This window comes from Salvelinus fontinalis, chromosome 5 (assembly GCF_029448725.1).
Source record: "Salvelinus fontinalis isolate EN_2023a chromosome 5, ASM2944872v1, whole genome shotgun sequence".
Taxonomy (NCBI): Eukaryota; Metazoa; Chordata; class Actinopteri; order Salmoniformes; family Salmonidae; genus Salvelinus; species Salvelinus fontinalis.
Window position 1 is genome coordinate 57198408 of NC_074669.1, and position 17406 is coordinate 57215813.

General features: G+C 42.7%; 1 protein-coding gene across 2 annotated transcripts in view; it reads left to right on the top strand.

Moving 5' to 3' along the window:
* The first annotated feature begins 5823 nt into the window (after positions 1–5823).
* The window catches only part of rnf150a (ring finger protein 150a), a 33680-nt gene continuing 22097 nt past the window's right edge, over positions 5824–17406 (top strand). The window contains exon 1 of one of the 2 annotated variants that reach the window (XM_055924011.1): positions 5824–6591. In XM_055924011.1, coding sequence (XP_055779986.1) covers positions 6135–6591 — 457 coding nt within the window. In that variant the 5' untranslated portion in view covers positions 5824–6134. The remainder of the gene's footprint in view (positions 6592–17406) is intronic. The other variant, XM_055924012.1, reaches the window with a different exon arrangement.

Consider the following 17406-nt stretch of genomic DNA (forward strand, 5'->3'; position numbering starts at 1 on the left):
GGTGCCACCTGTTTTGCGTAATATAATGAATTTGAAATGATTTATACTTATACTTTGACTTTTGATGTTTAAGTATATTTTAGCAATTACATTTACTTTTGATACTTAAGTATATTCAGAACCAAATACTTTTAGACTTTTACTCAAGTAGTATTTTACTGGGTGACTTTCACTTTTAGTTGAGGAACATTCTATTAAGGTATCTATACTTTTACTTAAGTCTGACAACTGCTACTTTTTCCACCACTGGGTGTAGGGAACCTAAATCAAAAATGACAGTTTATTATTGGTTATTGACAGATTCGTTCCACATTCAAGAAATGAAGGGGGCTTTTGAGAAATGGAGAAGACCACATGCAGATCAAACGGGTCGATAGTGAAGCCTTGAAGAAAGAGAACAGTCTGCCTGTTTGAAGATTGTGTTATTGCTGTTGTCTGTATTATTACCTCTAACCAGTGGTGGAAAAGGTATCCAATTGTCATAATTCTGTAAAAGTAAAGATACCGTAATAGAAAATTCCAAACTAAAATTCCTGACCTTCTAGGCAAAGTTGCAAAGAAAAAGCCCCATCTCAGACTGGCGAATAAAAATAAAATATTAAGATGGGCAAAAGAACAGACACTGGACAGAGGAACTCTGCCTAGAAGGCCAGCAACCCGGAGTCACCTCAACACCTCACTGTTGACGTTGAGACTGGTGTTTTGCGGGTACTATTTAATGAAGCTGCCAGTTGAGGACTTGTGAGGCATCTGTTTCTCAGACTAGACACTCTAATGTAATTGTTCTCTTGCTCAGTTGTGCACCGGAGCCTCCCACTCCTCTTTCTATTCTGGTTAGAACCAGTTTGCGCTGTTCTGTGAAGGGAGTAGTACACAGCGTTGTACGAGATCTTCAGTTTCTTGGCAATTTCCCGCATGGAATAGCCTTAATTTCTCAGAACAAGAATAGACTGACGAGTTTCAGAAGAAAGTTATTTGTTTCTGGCCATTTTGAGCTACAATAGTAATTTACAACATTAACAATGTCTCCACTGTATTTCTGATCAATTTGATGTTATTTTAATGGACAAAAAATGTGCTTTTCTTTCAAAAACAAGGACATTTCTAAGTGACCCCAAACTTTTGAACAGTAGTGTAAGTATTCACACCCCTGAGTTAATACATGTTAGAATACCCCTTTGACAGTGATACAGCTGTGCATATTTCTTGGTAAGTCAGAGCTTTGCACCCCTGGATTGTACAATATTTTTTTTTTTAAATCAAATTTCTTCAAGCTCTGTCAAGCAGATTTAAGTCAAAACTCAGGAACATTCAATATTGTCTTGGTAAGAAACTCTAGCGTATATTTGGCCTTGTGTTTTAGGTTATTATCCTGCTGAAAGGTGTAACAATGTGCGCTGAGAGTCGGGAAGCAAGTTCAGGGAGTGAGTGTTAAGAAAATAAAGGGAACATAATACAAAACAAGAAACATTAACAGCACACAGACATGAAACAGAAACATTGATGCCTGGGGAAGGAACCAAAGAGAGTGACATTCAGGGAAGTGATGGAGTCCAGATGAGTCTGATGACACGCAGGTACGCATAACGATTGTAACGGCTGTCGTAGTCGTTCTCCTCCTCAGACGAGGAGGAGCATGGATCGGACCAAGATGCGGATTGGTAAGTATTCATATTTTAATGGGAAAACAACAAACACTACAAAATCCAACAACCAACAACCGTGACTAACCTGAAACAGTCCTGTGTGGCCCAAACACTGACACAGGAACAAATACCCACAAAACACAAGTGAAACCCTGGCTGCCTTAGTATGATTCTCAATCAGAGACAACGGTTCACAGCTGTCTCTGATTGAGAATCATACCAGGCCGAACACAAACTCCCAACATAGAAAATCAAACCTAGACCAACCCACCCAACTCACGCCCTGACCAACTAAAACAAATACATGATAAAGGAAAACAGGTCAGGAACGTGACAACGATGGACCGAGCGGACCGATCACATCTGCTGAGGCGCGGGAGCCTGGCGATCCAGCTGAGGCTTGAGAGCCTGACGAACCCGCGAAGGCCGGGGAGCCTGGCGATCTGTCTGAGGCATGCAAGCCTGTAGCAGCTCCCGGACACAAAGTCATTCCCGCTTCCCTTAGGTGAGGCGTCATTCTGTAACAATGTGCGCTGAGAGTCGGGAAGCAAGTTCAGGGAGTGAGTGTTTTAGTAAAATAAACGGCACATAATACAAAACAAGAAAAATAAACAATGACGCCTGGGGAAGGAACCAAAGGGAGTGATATATATAGTGAAGTGATGGAGTCCTGATGAGTCTGACAATGCGCAGGTACGCGTAACGACGGTGGCAGGTGTGCGACATAACGAGCAGCCTGGTGACCTAGAGGCCGGAGAGGGAACACATGTGACAAAAGGTGAATTTGTCTCCCAGTGTCTGTTGGAAAGCAGACTGAACCAGGCTTTCCTCTAAGATTTAGTCTGTGCTTAGCTTTATTTCTAAAGTTTTTACCCCTTTTTCATGATACCCAATTGGTAGTTACAGTCTTGTCCCATCGCTGCAACTCCCGTACGGACTCGGGAGAGGCTAATGTGGAGAGCCATGCATCCACCGAAACATGACCCTGCCAAGCCGCACTACTTCTTGACACACTGCTCGCTTAACCCGGAAGCCAGCAGGAGCAATGTGCCGGAGGAAACACTGTACAACTGGCGACCGTGTCAGCGTGCATGCGCTGTTTGAAATTCACTGTTCGACTAAGGGACCTTACAGATAATTGTGTGTGGGGTACGAGGTAGGCATGCAAAAATCATTGTAGCCCTTTCCTGCAGTCAATGACCAAAGCACCCTATTTGGCCTCATGGGTGGAATGTTATTAACATTATTAATAGTTTTATTAATAAATATATATTTTTAAAACAGACAAATTACAATGTTTCTGTCAAACAGTTTTGTTATATTTCAGTCTTTTGTGATGTACATAAAGTGTAATATTGGGATGCAAAATCAAAATGTAATACATCAACTCTATATCAAACATGGTATAGGCGACTTTTTTTTAAGCCCATAACCATGTGTGTGAGGTATATACTTTGTTTCAATGTAGATTTGTTTAAGACTACCAATAATCCCTGTGACCCTGATTTAGCCCACTACAGTATTAAACACTATTATTGCACATAGTGAGTCCATGCAACCTACTGTATTCTGTGACTTAAGCGCATTCTTACTCCTGAACTTATTTGGGCTTGCCATAACAAAGGGGTTGAATACTTATTGACTCAAGACATTTCAGATTTTCATATTTAATTGATTTGTAGAAAAAATAAATATATAATTCCACTTTGACATTATGGGGTTATTATGTGTAGGTGCTGTAACCACCACAACGTATCATGAGATGGCTCAAACAGAAACGGTGCTGTTGTTGATGTGTTCTGTGTCATTCTGTGTTCTGAGTCATTTCCTTAAACTTCCCCCATGTCTCTGATACCAACATAATGAATGTCAGCTAGCTGTCAGCTACTGCAAGAGATATATATTTCACAATTTGTTTACTATTAACAAGGCACCTGACCACTGACTGAGGGACAAATTCATACCGTCTTGTGCAAATACTGCACTGTGAGTTTGATTGAATTGACTCCAAAAGTATTACGTCAATAGTTTTACGCCTTGGCAAATGCAGATCAAATGGAATCGATTTTGTCATTTCATATGTGGTGGCAATGGCATAAAATACTTTTGGTTTCCTACTTCAAAATGGCAAGGAAAGTGATTAGATGGAGACATGGCCTAGTTATTTCCAGTGAAATCTCCCTTCCCCAGGCTGTGCTGTGGAAATGCAGCAACCTGTCACCTTATTACTGTACAAAAATCCTCTCTAGAGGAAATATACCATCTCATCTAACCTCATGTAGGTTTACTGTATCTATCTCCATCTGTCTATATGAACACAGTGGTATGTGTGTAGACTACTGTACTAAACAACAGTCTGTCATTCTCAGATCCTCCTGGTATCCAGCCTCGTCCAGAAACAAGTCCACGAAATATGTGGTCAATCAGCGTTTTCACAGAAGCACATGTTGTTTTATGGCTACATTTCTCCATGGTTAATAAAACGTTTGTTACGACTCTTGTGTTAATCTAACTTCATATTGTTAACTTGCTGTATTTTGGGTGTTCAGAATAATTACACATCAATAGTGGCAATGCAACAAGCCTGAGACTGTATGGCTCGGTTCCAATATCCACATTAACATATCTCCTAGCATGAAGCCATATTAGGCATGCATTCAGGTGGTATGCTAGTGTGGATATGTAGATTTACCCAGAGCCCCCCAACACTGCTTTAGACCCACCGGCTGGTCAGATGCCCTAACATGATAAGCTTGACACTTAGAAATACTCATAGAACCTTCCAAAATATAGTTCAATGCATATAATAATATACTGTCTCTGTTCATGGGGTTGCTGTTTACACTAAAATACATATAGTAGGGTTTCTTAGTCACAGTTTGTGTGTGTGTGATATCTGTTAGCCCTCGCCATGTATTGTACATGTTCCTGGGTCTAATTATAGCTGGTTACCACACAAACTGTATGTACATATAGTATATACTACTGTTTATTATATGTCACTTTATTCCTAGTTATATGTACATATCTACCTCAATTACCTCGTACCACTGCACATTGACTCGGTACTAGTACCCCGGGTATATTTATTATTTGTTTTATTATTACGTGTTTTACTTTCTATTATTGCTCTATTTTCTTTCTTTCTGCATTGTTGCTAAGCGAAGGGTCCGTAAGTAAGCGTTTCACTGTTAGTCTACACCTGTTGTTTACAAAGCGTGTGACAAATAACATTTGTTTTGAGTTTATGTAAAACTATTATTAGACTGTATTTATCTAGATTTCCTTTCATTGGAAAGAATGTGATTCATTGGGACGTGTATATAGGGCTTATGACGCACTCACCTGTTTTCTCTCTTCCAAAGGCTGGCATGATGATGGACATGTAGTAGGATACAGTGCTCTCTTGAGGTCAACTTGAAGAACTGCTTGCAATATGTAATCACAATATTTACCCAGCAGAGGGCAATGTTTACTTGATTACAGGTCACAGACCCACGGCTATGGTCATGTTATTTTTCTGCAATGTGTCTTGACAGTATTAACCTGTAATTCGAAACCCCCAATGTAAATTGTGTGTGGGGGGGAGAGGGGTCTGTGACCTGTAATCAAGTAAACAATATTGCCCTCTGCTGGATAAATATTGTGATTACATATTGCAAGCAACACATTTTTTTTATTTGTTGGAATACTTGGGAAGATATGTTCTACATTAAATTACATTTTGGCTGAATTCCTGATGATTTTACATTATTATGTGAGATTTTAGTAATGGTAAAATAAAGTGTGTGTATATATACACATACCGGTCAAAATAGTGTGCAAAGCTGTCATCATGGCAAAGGGTGGCTATTTAAAGAATCTCAAATATAAAATATATTTTGATTTGTTTAACACTTTTTTGGTTTCTACATGATTCCATATGTGTATTTCATTTTGATGTCTTCCCTATTATTCTACAATGTAGAAAATAGTCAAAATAAAGAAAAGCCCTTGAATGAGTAGGTATTCTAAAACGTTTGACCTGTAGTGTATATATATATTAGCTTCTTTTTTTTTTACTAACAACTTTGGTGGGCGAAAATCAATAATTCGCGGACGCCTATTGCCGATCCCTGTATAGGCGAACACTAGCCTGTATTATGGGGGACAGGTTCGACTATCTTCGTGATCCCCGCCCAGGTCACATGTTAAGAAAGCTTGTCCAGCGCGCACAGCTGACTGACAACAACATTGCAGGCCAGTCGCTTAGGTAGCAGTAGGCAGGGTGGAGAAGCACGACTACAACCAACTGTTTAAAAACATTTCTGTCAACAACCAGAAACTACCTTTAACCAGTTGGTTTGCTGCATCACTTTTCAAGAATTTCAACTTCAGGGTAGTCCGAAATCGTAGTCGTCGAGCTTGGAAAGGTGGGGAGGCTACCAGCGACAGGCAGCTTTTAGGCTTGGTGGAGAGGGAAACGCTCGCTATATCCTCGGACTGAACATGGCAACGTCCCTCATCCAAGCCTGCCGCAGTCTAGCTCTCTCAACATGGCTGGTATCCTTTTGCTTCGTGCATTTTATGTGCCTGGACTTTACGGTGGCGGAGAAAGAAGAATGGTACACCGCGTTTGTCAACATTACTTATGTGGATCCCGTGACTTCAGAAATCAAAACAGAGAAGACTGAGTGTGGAAGATATGGCGAGCACTCCCCCAAGAAAGAAGCAAGAGGGCAAGTGTTGATGCCTTTGCTTTTGCAAGAGAGACAAGCTTGCGACCCGAACGCTAAGTATCCCCTGCCTTATCAAAACAATGCTTGGATGGCGTTGATAGCTGCAGGGAATTGTACATTCAGAGATAAAATTCGCAACGTCGCTGCACTCCACAACGCTTCTGCAGTCATAATTTATAACGTGGGCTCCACTAATGTCAACGATACCATAACAATGCCTCATCAAGGTAAACCACACTTTCGGGGGAGCAATGCATAATACTCATCAAGCTTACATGACTGTATGCCATGCACTGCATCACTTGTATGAGATACACTGTACTTGTCACTATTGTGACGTGGTGACAGTTTACAAGTGCTCTGCCCTCTTATCATGTCGTTATGGCAATGGCACACATTGTTTTAGGCTGTTGAAGACTGGCAAGGCATTCATGTCAGTAAGCTACAAGCTCAAAACTGTCAAACTCACTATTATATATTGAACTAATCAACAAAGAAGCACATTGTCCATTTGCTGCCAGTTGTGCCTACAAGTGCAAATCATAACAGTATGTAAGCTCAATGCAGTCCTCAAACCCTAAACCATTTTAATGTATCATTGTCTGTCCAGACAACTGTTTGGTGAACTGATAATGTATTAGTTTATAATTCAACAGTGAACCGGCATCACTCCTCATTCCTCCTAGCTGTGTGAGGATTATCAATGAACAACTTTTCTCCACAAAACTAGATTAAGGATTGCAGGCCTTCTTTTTAAGGGAATGGGCCCCTTGTGTAAAATATATATGTTGATATTATGCTGCATAGCTCATGCATGAACTCACCATGACACTCTGGGAGTTGTATCCACCCAGCTCGTATAGACTATTGATGCATGTTTCCCTGACTGCATTGGGATAGATCATCAGTCAGGCTCTGATATCCTACACATTCCCTATACCGTTCAGCCTATATCTAATTGTAATGCATATCTAATTCTTGCTGATTCTGATTCTGAACTGGGCCAAATGTTGAGTCAGGGGTTGGCATGGTACTGGCTCAGACCAGGCTGAGGCTGTTGTGTAAGCTAAAGAGTTCTCCTGTAATTTCTCTCTCCGGCTCATTCTTTACCGCATCAAAATCTGACCTCACCTCGCTCCCTGTTCTTCTTCAGCACTGACAATTTGCCAGGTGAAAGCCAGCCTCACGATGAGCGTCCACCATTATTGTTTTCACTTGTCAAGTATGTTCCAATCAGTGCAGATGAAGAGACAGAATTTTTAAAAAACAATTTAGAGCTTGTTTCTCCTGCTCTCACCCTAAGTCATGTAGGAAAGAATCAAGGACAAAGAGGAGCAGAGTGGGCAGGAAGTAGGAGGATTTTAGTTTTAGGTGGACATAAATATTAATGGAAGAAGGATTTAGCATTTCATCCCAAAATTATTTCAATTTTTGGGTTGTAAAACTGATTCCTGCTTTGCAAGAGATCCAAATGGCAATCCATATTGGTACAGCTTCTGTCAACTTAGTGTGTGTGTGTGCACGTAGAAGAGTGTTTGTTTGCTTTCATAAAACCTATCCAATTCAACGGTGACACTGAAATACCATAAATACACTTAGTGTAGTAATGGGGTCGACAGGCTAATTCAAATGTACTAATTGAGTTATCTCTGTTTAGCCTTGGCTTGAACATCTACAGTTACTATGACAACTTTTCTTAGACATCTGATTTTGTGGCGTGCTTTTAATTGAACTATCACAGCGTAGTGGTGGGTGGACATGTTTAAGATGAGCCAGCTTGGAGAGTCTGTCCTTGGGAATATCTGAGTCCCCCCAAGCACATCCAATGGACATTTTAATCAGTTGGGTATGTTATCCCTCAGTCGAAGGTGTTTCCGTCTGGTCCGGGTCCAATACTGGAGCCAGCAGAGAAGGCTTTAATAGACAAAACTGGTGTTAACTGGCTGCCAAGTTTCCACTGTAGACCGCTCTCTTTCATATCTATGCTGGGTAGGCCCCCCTAGCTCTGCAAGTGACAGTTTGGGGGTGTTGGGCTCTGGCCACTCTGTACACTTGCACCATCGGTGCAAAGAAAAAGGTCTTAGGAGAAACATAGGGTTCGGGCATCTTATGAGTCCTACACAAAACACCCTCCTCCTCTCCTCTCTATCCCTGATCATCCACGATCCATACCTTCTCTCCACATTCCTTATCTTTTCACATGCAGTCTAGTCTTCATATACAGTACCTTGGAAAGTATTCAGACCCCTTGTCTATTTCCACATTTTATTACGTTACAGCCTTATTCTAAAATGTATCAAATATTTTGTTTTCCTGAGCAATCTACACACAATACCCCATAATGACAAAGCGAAAATGGGTTTTTAGATTTTTTTTGCCAATTTATTACAAATTTAAAAAAAACCTTAAGATAAGTATTCAGGCCCTTTGCTATGAGACTCAATTGAGCTCAGGTGCATCCTGTTTCCATTGATCATCCTTGAGTTGTTTCTACAACTTCATTGGAGTCCACCTGTTGTAAATTCAATTGATTGGACATGATTTGGAAAGGCACACACCTGTCACTATATGGTTCCACAGTTGACAGTGCATGTCAGAGCAGAAACCAAGCCACGAGGTCCAAGGAATTTTCCGTAGAGCTCCAAGACAGGATTGTGTTGAGGCACATATCTGGGGAAGGGTACCAAAAAATGTCTGCAGCATTGAAGGTCCACAAGAACCTTCATAATCTTTAAATGGAAGAAGTTTGGAACCACCAAGACTCTTCCTAGAGCTGGCTGCCCAGCCAAACTGAGCAATCGGGGGAGAAGGGCCTTGACAGAGCTCTAGAGTTCCTCTGTGGAGATGGAGAACCTTCCAGAAGGACAACCATCTCTGCAGCACTCCACCAATCAAGCCTTTATGGTAGATGGTAGAGTGGCCAGACGGAAGCCCCTCCTCAATAAAAGGAAAATGACAAGGTTCTCTGGTCTGATGAAACGAAGATTGAACTATTTGGCCTGAATGCCAAGCGTCACGTCTGGAGGAAACGTGGCACCATCCCCACGGTGAAGCATGGTGGAGGCAGCATCATGGTGGTGGCAGCATCATGCTGTGGGGATGTCTTTCAACGGCAGGGACTGGGAGACTCGTCAGGTTTGAGGCAAAGACGAACGGAGTAAAGTACAGAGAGATCCTTGATGAAAACCTGCTCCAGAGCGCTCAGGACCTCAGCCCGGGGTGAAGGTTCACTTTCCATCAGGACAATGACCCTAAGCACACAGTCAAGACAATGCAGGAGTGACTTCGGGAAAAGTCTCTGAATGTCCTTGAGTGGCCCAGCCAGGAGGGCCCGCACTTTAACCTGATCGAACATCCCTGGAGAGACCTGAAAATAGCTGTGCAGCGACGCTCCCCATCCAACCTGACAGAGCCTGAGAGGATCTGCAGAGAAGATTGGGGAAAAACTCCCCAAATACAGGTGTGCCAAGCTTGTAGCGTCATACCCAAGAAGACTTGAGGCTGTAATCGCTGCCAAAGGTGCTTCAACAAAGTACTGAGTAAAGGGTCTGAAGACTTATGTAAATGTGAAATTTCAGTTTTTTTTATATATACATTTGCAAAAATTCTAAACTGTTTTTGCTTTGTTGTTATGGTGTATTGTGTTTAGATTGATGAGGGGAAAAAAACTATTTAATACATTTTAGAATAAGGCTGTAATGTAACAAATTTTGAAAAAGTGAAGGGGTCTGAATACTTTCCGAATGCACTCTATGACTCTGACGTGTGTGTGTGTTCGTGTGTGTGTGTGTGTGTTCGTGTGTGTGTGTGTGTGTGTGTGTGTGTGTGGTTGCCCACATACGTTTTGAGCTCGGCTATGCTCCTTTGTCTTTACTGTAGCTCTGTTTACTGAGACAGATCATGTTAATGGATTGAAACTAAACGAACCATGTCTGTATCTTAACACAACCTGAATGTGCGACTGGTTTGACGACGTGCTGTAAAATGTAGCACCCTCCTTCACAATAGGTTATGCACTGCCGGTCAGTCCATCACCCTGTTAGCACGCTGCCAAACTGCATTAGCCTGCTGCAAAAGCACTGACACACCTCCTCCAACCAGTACAGAGTGGTGTCTGTCTGTATGGGCATCCAAGCTGTGCAGGTGATCGGGTTGCCATGATCGTTGGTGTCAATGGAATGGTTACCATTGCTGACGTTTTGGCTTCTTTTAACTGAGGATTACGCCATGTGGATCACAACAGGTAATTACATTCATATAAACCCCTTTGTTCACATTCACTGGCAGTCTCTGACAGATTCCAAGCCCCATCTGCATCATCACCTGGACTGGACAGTGGTGTGCCAGCATGCTGGCTCCTAATGGGGAAGTGAGGAGAGATGATGGAAGGCCCTACCAGATGCTTCAGACACATGGGGCCAGCCGAGGAGAGGGGTTTGGGGGGTGGGTGGCCACCCCTGGTGAGCTCTCTGAGACCCCCATTAGGTCCCTCCCTGCTTGGCTGGCACAGGCCCAGGAGATGTGTCTGTTAAGGCGTCAGCATTCTTCAGTTCAGCTGGCGCCGAGCTCGGCTAGGCGAACCCAACAAGTGTGCTTGTATACTCCCTTAAAAAGTGGCGATAGTATTGTTTGTCCATTTTGAGACGCCGTAGCCAGTATACACTTCTTCAAAATAGTCCAAATTAATCTAAGATAACTCAAGAAATCTGTTATTCATTTTGAAGTTTTTGCTGAGGAGATCTTAGTCTCGCAATTTTACATCTAACTAAGATGTTTGCAGTATTTGTCTCTTTTATTTTTTACATGAAAATGAGTCGTCTCTCGTTGAATGACAACAAAGACTTTAGTGAACATTCCCTATTATTGACCTATCACCGACGAAGGGGCGTAGACTTCGGCTACTGACTTCCGCCTGCCTCAAAAACAATTGTTGTATGCCTGAACAACTGAAGTGAACAAAAACGTCACAAAAAGTCTGCATTATATATGCACTAACTCTTCCAAACTATTTTGTCTGGGAAGCATGTGGATACTAGCCACACCACACACACACACACACACACACACACACCCTTCCTGCTGAGAGGGTACAGCGGGACGGCAGTCCCTGGGTACCTACGGAAAAGAGGAGACTGTGCTATTTCTGGGGCTGCTAAGACTCATACTCCCAGCCCTGAGACGAACAGAGAGAGATGGAGGAGAGAGAGAGAGAGAGCAATGATGAGGGAAAGGGGGACTAAAAGAAAGCGAGCGAAAGAACAGTCCTCGGTGGGCCAACAGAAGTGGACTGTATCGGCCAGGGTAACCGAGAGCCAAGAATCTCATTCTCTCTCTCTCTCATCTTAATTAGGTTGGCCCCACCTGTGACAAAGAATGCATACAAGGCCTTTTTGTATGAGAACACTCAGACCTCTGTGTGGACAGGACACGTATGAATCCTATCAGGGCTGATCTTTATGAAAGACTTGCCATTTGCAGTCTGGCTTTTATATGGAGGGAAAGCAATGAGCATGTGGAGGACATTTTCTGAGAGCTGGAATTAATCACTAGATTACTGTATGACGTGGCTCCCTCCCTCTGCCAGATCCTTTCAGTTTTTCTATCCTGACCATGGTTTTTTAGGCAGTTGTTTTGTCGGCCATCTTGGCTATGCAAATTTTGGTGGCTACATGTATTAATTATTTGATATTTTTGTGCACATTTTCGCTGGACAGACTAACACTGTTGCTATTGAATAAGGATTTGTGCTGTTTAATTACAGCTAACCAAATACTATTATCCACTACACAGCAGGTTATGCTGCCCTCAAGGCTGCTAGCAAAAGCTAATCCTCAGCAGCACTAAACAGGTTAGCGCCCTTCCTCTAAAAATCAACTGCTCACTCGCTCTCTATTCCACCTGGCTTTCCTTATTATGCACCATCGTGGCTTATTATGCACCATCTTGGCTTATTATGCACCATTCTTGCTAATGGGTGTCCTCAAAGAGGAGAGATTTTGGTCCAGTTCAGCCTCTGTCGGGCCATCGGTTGATATTACACACTGCTTTGATTTTTAGAAGCAGCTATTTTGGTTTTCTTGTTCTTTCTCTCTCTCTAAATGAAATGGATTCGCCAACTACTTGCAGACAGTGGTGATAAAATGTGTTGCCCCTTGTGGAATATCTTCGTGTCAGTATTCTTGTCTCCTTCATCTGGGTTGTAATTTCTAGCCTGGTCCCAGATCTGTTTGTAGTGTCTTGCCAACTCCTATGGTTATTGACGTGACTATGACCATAGGAGTTGGCAAGACAGCACAAACAGATCAGGGGCCAGTCTATGTAATCCAAAATCCCACCCAGATGGTGAAGATGGCTAAAACCTTGAGTCTACTCTGCACTACCTACTTAAGATCTCATACTTAACAGCTGAAGCATGGCCAGTGTGTAAAAGCAGCTCTGCAGACCGTAGAACTTTGTCAATGTGTTCCTTTACCATGGTCATATTGTTCTCAAGGCCCATAGAGGTGAAGAAGTTAAGCCACTCCTTGAGGCCATGTGTTGCTACTAAACTTTTGGCATCCATGTTGTGTTGGATTGTGCCCTCATGTCCAGGCAGTTTATTTATGCACATCGGTTGAGGGGTATCTGGTTAGGTTAGCAAGCCCATGATGTTTTTTTTAAGCTGTGTAGCGTTTGTCAGGGTGTAGGGCTCAGTGTTAACGTAATAGTATTAGCAGCCGTGAGATCTGTTTACCGTGCACACACAGCCTTGTTTTTCTGCCGGTGATTGTGCCGCTGATTGCATTAGGAGTGGCTACCCTTAACAGTTATGTATGAACAAACCATGGTGCTGCTGCAACACTCGTTGCTAATTCAGCCAACTGTGTGTGCGTGCGTGTGTGTGTGTGTGTGCGCTTGTTTGCATATAGGCCTATATGTGGCATCCTTGGACCTAATGCGTTGTGCTTTGCTGTGTGTAAACCCTATATGCAGGATAACACAGTAGCCTCAGGCCTACTACCCATTGTGCACTGTTGCATCACAATGTGATTTAGGCCCCGTCTATGCCAGGACATTGGCTCCAGAGCTCTTCATTCCTGATGCTCTTATTTCATTAGAATGCTGTGTATTATTAGATTTAGTCTAGTCGTTTTAGGTTTTTGGAAACAATTAGGCAATCTGAAGCCGAAAAAAAGCACACTTTGCCAGTAGCCCTTTAACTTTCGTTTCAAGACAATATGCCTATGAGAAAAAGCTTCAAGAGTGCAGCTTTTGGACCCATACGAAGAGTTGGGCTAGTAAAGATTATTATTATGTAGATCTATTGATCTGCTCTCCTTTCTCTCCATAAACCTGTTGCTGTATGTCTCTTACGACAAACTAGTTACATATGGAGATTTATGAGCATAATAATGCACTGCACCTTTCCCATATGAAATGCGTGGTGTCCGTGGGGGATAAGTCCCTGCGACACACACACCTAGAGGTTATTTCCAGGACCACGTCATGAAACTGGGCGCCATGGCGACCGACCGAGAGAACAGAGAAACAAGAGTTGTATTCTGTCTCCTCCATCTCTTCCCTCTGTCCTTTGAACACCCTCTTTCACCCACTGTATTTTTACCTATTCTCACTGTTAGCTAGACCTGTACAGATGTGAGTCATGCAACTCTGCCAAGGGAAATTAGCATACCGTGCATGCCGTATCCCATAGGCGGCGTGTGAGATTCAAGTTTGGGGAAGCAAATTTTCACCAGAAAAATGCACCTTTATAATAAAGCTCATCACATTAGGAATAGCATCATCATCATATTTGCAGACTTATGTAAAATAGCCTACTATTCCTAATGTGATGAGTAGATTGGATAGTCATAATTTAGGCTAATAATATAACGGCCAGGTGGACTGGGGACAGCAAGGAGTCATCAGGACAGATAGTCCTGAGGCATGGTCCTAGGGCTCAGGTCCTCCGAGAGAGAGAGAAAGAGAGTGAGTTAGAGAGAGCATACTTAAATTCACACAGGACACCGGATAAGACAGGAGAAGTACTCCAGATATAACAGACTGGCCCTAGCCCCCCGACACAAACTATTGCAGCATAAATACTGGAGGCTGAGACAGATACGTTTCTTCTTTCTTTGCACAGGAACATCTTGGCCTTGTATGAACACATTTCATGCAATTCTACTACACTTTATATGACTGGAGACATTAGCAGAATCTTTTTTCAATATGGCAAAATGACAGAGTAGCCTACTCTGCTGACACTGACAAACAGAACAATTAAAACCATGTTGTCTGATCCATCTAATTGTCCTAGGAGAAGGGGAGACACACACAAAACAAACTTTCAAGTAGCACTAATCCAACCATGAAAGAGTGAATATGCGCACTCATCAGGAATATGACTGATACTTTCAGCTGGTGCTAATACAATAGGCTACACTGTTCACTCAATTAAATAGAGAATTTTGATAACTAAAAGACAGATTATTATTTTCATTGTCTTTTCTTTACAGCAATAGACATTTGCTTTCCAAATTATGTTTTCCTTCAATTGTATTTTGAAATATTGCGATATGCCTGGCTGGGCTACTTTTCACTGACATTCGCAACTCAACAATCATCTATGTGGCTATTTGCCAGGCGCGCTGCCCAAATTGTGGTGCCTTCTGACTGTAGGCAATGATATGTTTTATTTTATTTCACCTTTATCTAACCAGGTAGGCCAGTTGAGAACATGTTCTCATATACAACTGCGACCTGGCCAAGATAAAGCAAAGCAGTGCGACACAAACAACAACACAGAGTTACACATGGAATAAACATTTTATTTTTATTTTTTTTATTTCACCTTTATTTAACCAGGTAGGCTAGTTGAGAACAAGTTCTCATTTGCAACTGCGACATGGCCAAGATAAAGCATAGCAGTGTGAACAGACAACAACACAGAGTTACACATGGAGTAAACAATAAACAAGTCAATAACATGGTAGAAAAAAGAGAATTTATATACAATGTGTGCAAAAGGCATGAGGTAGGCAATAAATCGAATAATTACAATTTAGCAGATTAACACTGGAGTGGTAAATCATCAGATGATCATGTGCAAGAAGAGATACTGGTGTGCAAAAGAGCAGAAAAGTAAATAAATAAAAGCAGTATGGGGGTGAGGTAGGTAAATTGGGTGGGTAGTTTACAGATGGACTATGTACAGCTGCAGCGATCGGTTAGCTGCTCGGATAGCAGATTTTTAAAGTTGTTGAGGGAGATAAAAGTCTCCAACTTCAGAGATTTTTGCAATTCGTTCCAGTCGCAGGCAGCAGAGAACTGGAAGGAAAGGCGTCCAAATGAGGTTTTGGCTTTAGGGATGATCAGTGAGATACACCTGCTGGAGCGCGTGCTACGGGTGGGTGTAGCCATCGTGACCAGTGAACTGAGAGAAGGCGGCACTTTACCTAGCATAGCCTTGTAGATGACCTGGAGCCAGTGGGTCTGACGACGAACATGTAGCGAGGGCCAGCCGACTAGGGCATACAGGTCGCAGTGGTGGGTCGTATAAGGTGCTTTAGTAACAAAACGGATGGCACTGTGATAAACTGCATCCAGTTTGCTGAGTAGAGTATTGGAAGCTATTTTGTAGATGACATCGCCGAAGTCGAGGATTGGTAGGATAGTCAGTTTTACTAGGGTAAGTTTGGCGGCGTGTGTGAAGGAGGCTTTGTTCCGGAATAGAAAGCCGACTCTAGATTTGATTTTGGATTGGAGATGTTTGATATGAGTCTGGAAGGAGAGTTTGCAGTCTAGCCAGACACCTAGGTACTTATAGATGTCCACATATTCTAGGTCGGAACCGTCCAGGGTGGTGATGCTAGTCGGGCATGCGGGTGCAGGCAGCGAACGGTTGAAAAGCATGCATTTGGTTTTACTAGCGTTTAAGAGCAGTTGGAGGCCACGGAAGGAGTGTTGTATGGCATTGAAGCTCGTTTGGAGGTTAGATAGCACAGTGTCCAGGGAAGGGCCGGAAGTATACAGAATGGTGTCGTCTGCGTAGAGGTGGATCAGGGAATCGCCCGCAGCAAGAGCAACATCATTGATGTATACAGAGAAAAGAGTCGGCCCGAGAATTGAACCCTGTGGTTCAATAGCGCGTGCTATGGGTTGGTGCTGCTATGGTGACCAGTGAGCTGAGATAAGGCGGAGCTTTACCTAGCAAAGACTTATAGATGACCTGGAGCCAGTGGGTCTGGCGACGAATATGAAGCCAGGGCCAGCCAACGAGAGCATACAAGTCGCAGTGGTGGGTAGTATATGGGGCTTTGGTGACAAAACGGATGGCACTGTGATAGACTGCATCCAATTTGCTGAGTAGAGTGTTGGAGTCTATTTTGTAAATTACATCGCCGAAGTCAAGGATCGGTAGGATGGTCAGTTTTACGAGGATCCACAGCTTATATGTTTTTAAAGAAGCTCTGTGGCCAAATCATGGTTTCTGATGTAGTAGCTTATTTTGAATTATTTTATGAATTTCTGTATTGACAGGAGTAAGATAATTAGGCTATATAATTTTTCCATTTTACTTTAGGGGAAGCTTAGCTCTTAGCCTTATGGACGCGCCGACTGTGTCGTATGCTAATCTTTTGGCGGTTTTAAATCTGCATTTGTTAGTGAATATATTTCAGTCTCTGGAGTAAAGTCCAATGTTCCTTTTCTAATCCGGAATTCATTAGTGAGTGGGTTGACTGAGTCATCCATTTTTGAATGCCTTGCTGCTTGCTTTGTGTCTGTCTTGGGCAAAAAGTTTTGCAGCTACTTTTATTTCTTCAGTCACAGCTTTTTCCAACCTGTTTTTGTCTCTTCTGCAGTGATAATATGGTGTTGCTAGGTGCCAACTTTCCTCTCTCTTTTTTTCTTTCTCTCTATCCATCCCCAGGGTATGGTGATATAATGGCCTTGGCCACTCTCAGACCTCCGCCGGGTGCCGAGGGTATCCCACAATGCCCTGTGGCTGGCGGGCTGCCCGGGCGGCGGTGGTGGCAGAGTGAACCAGCCTCTCCTTTAGA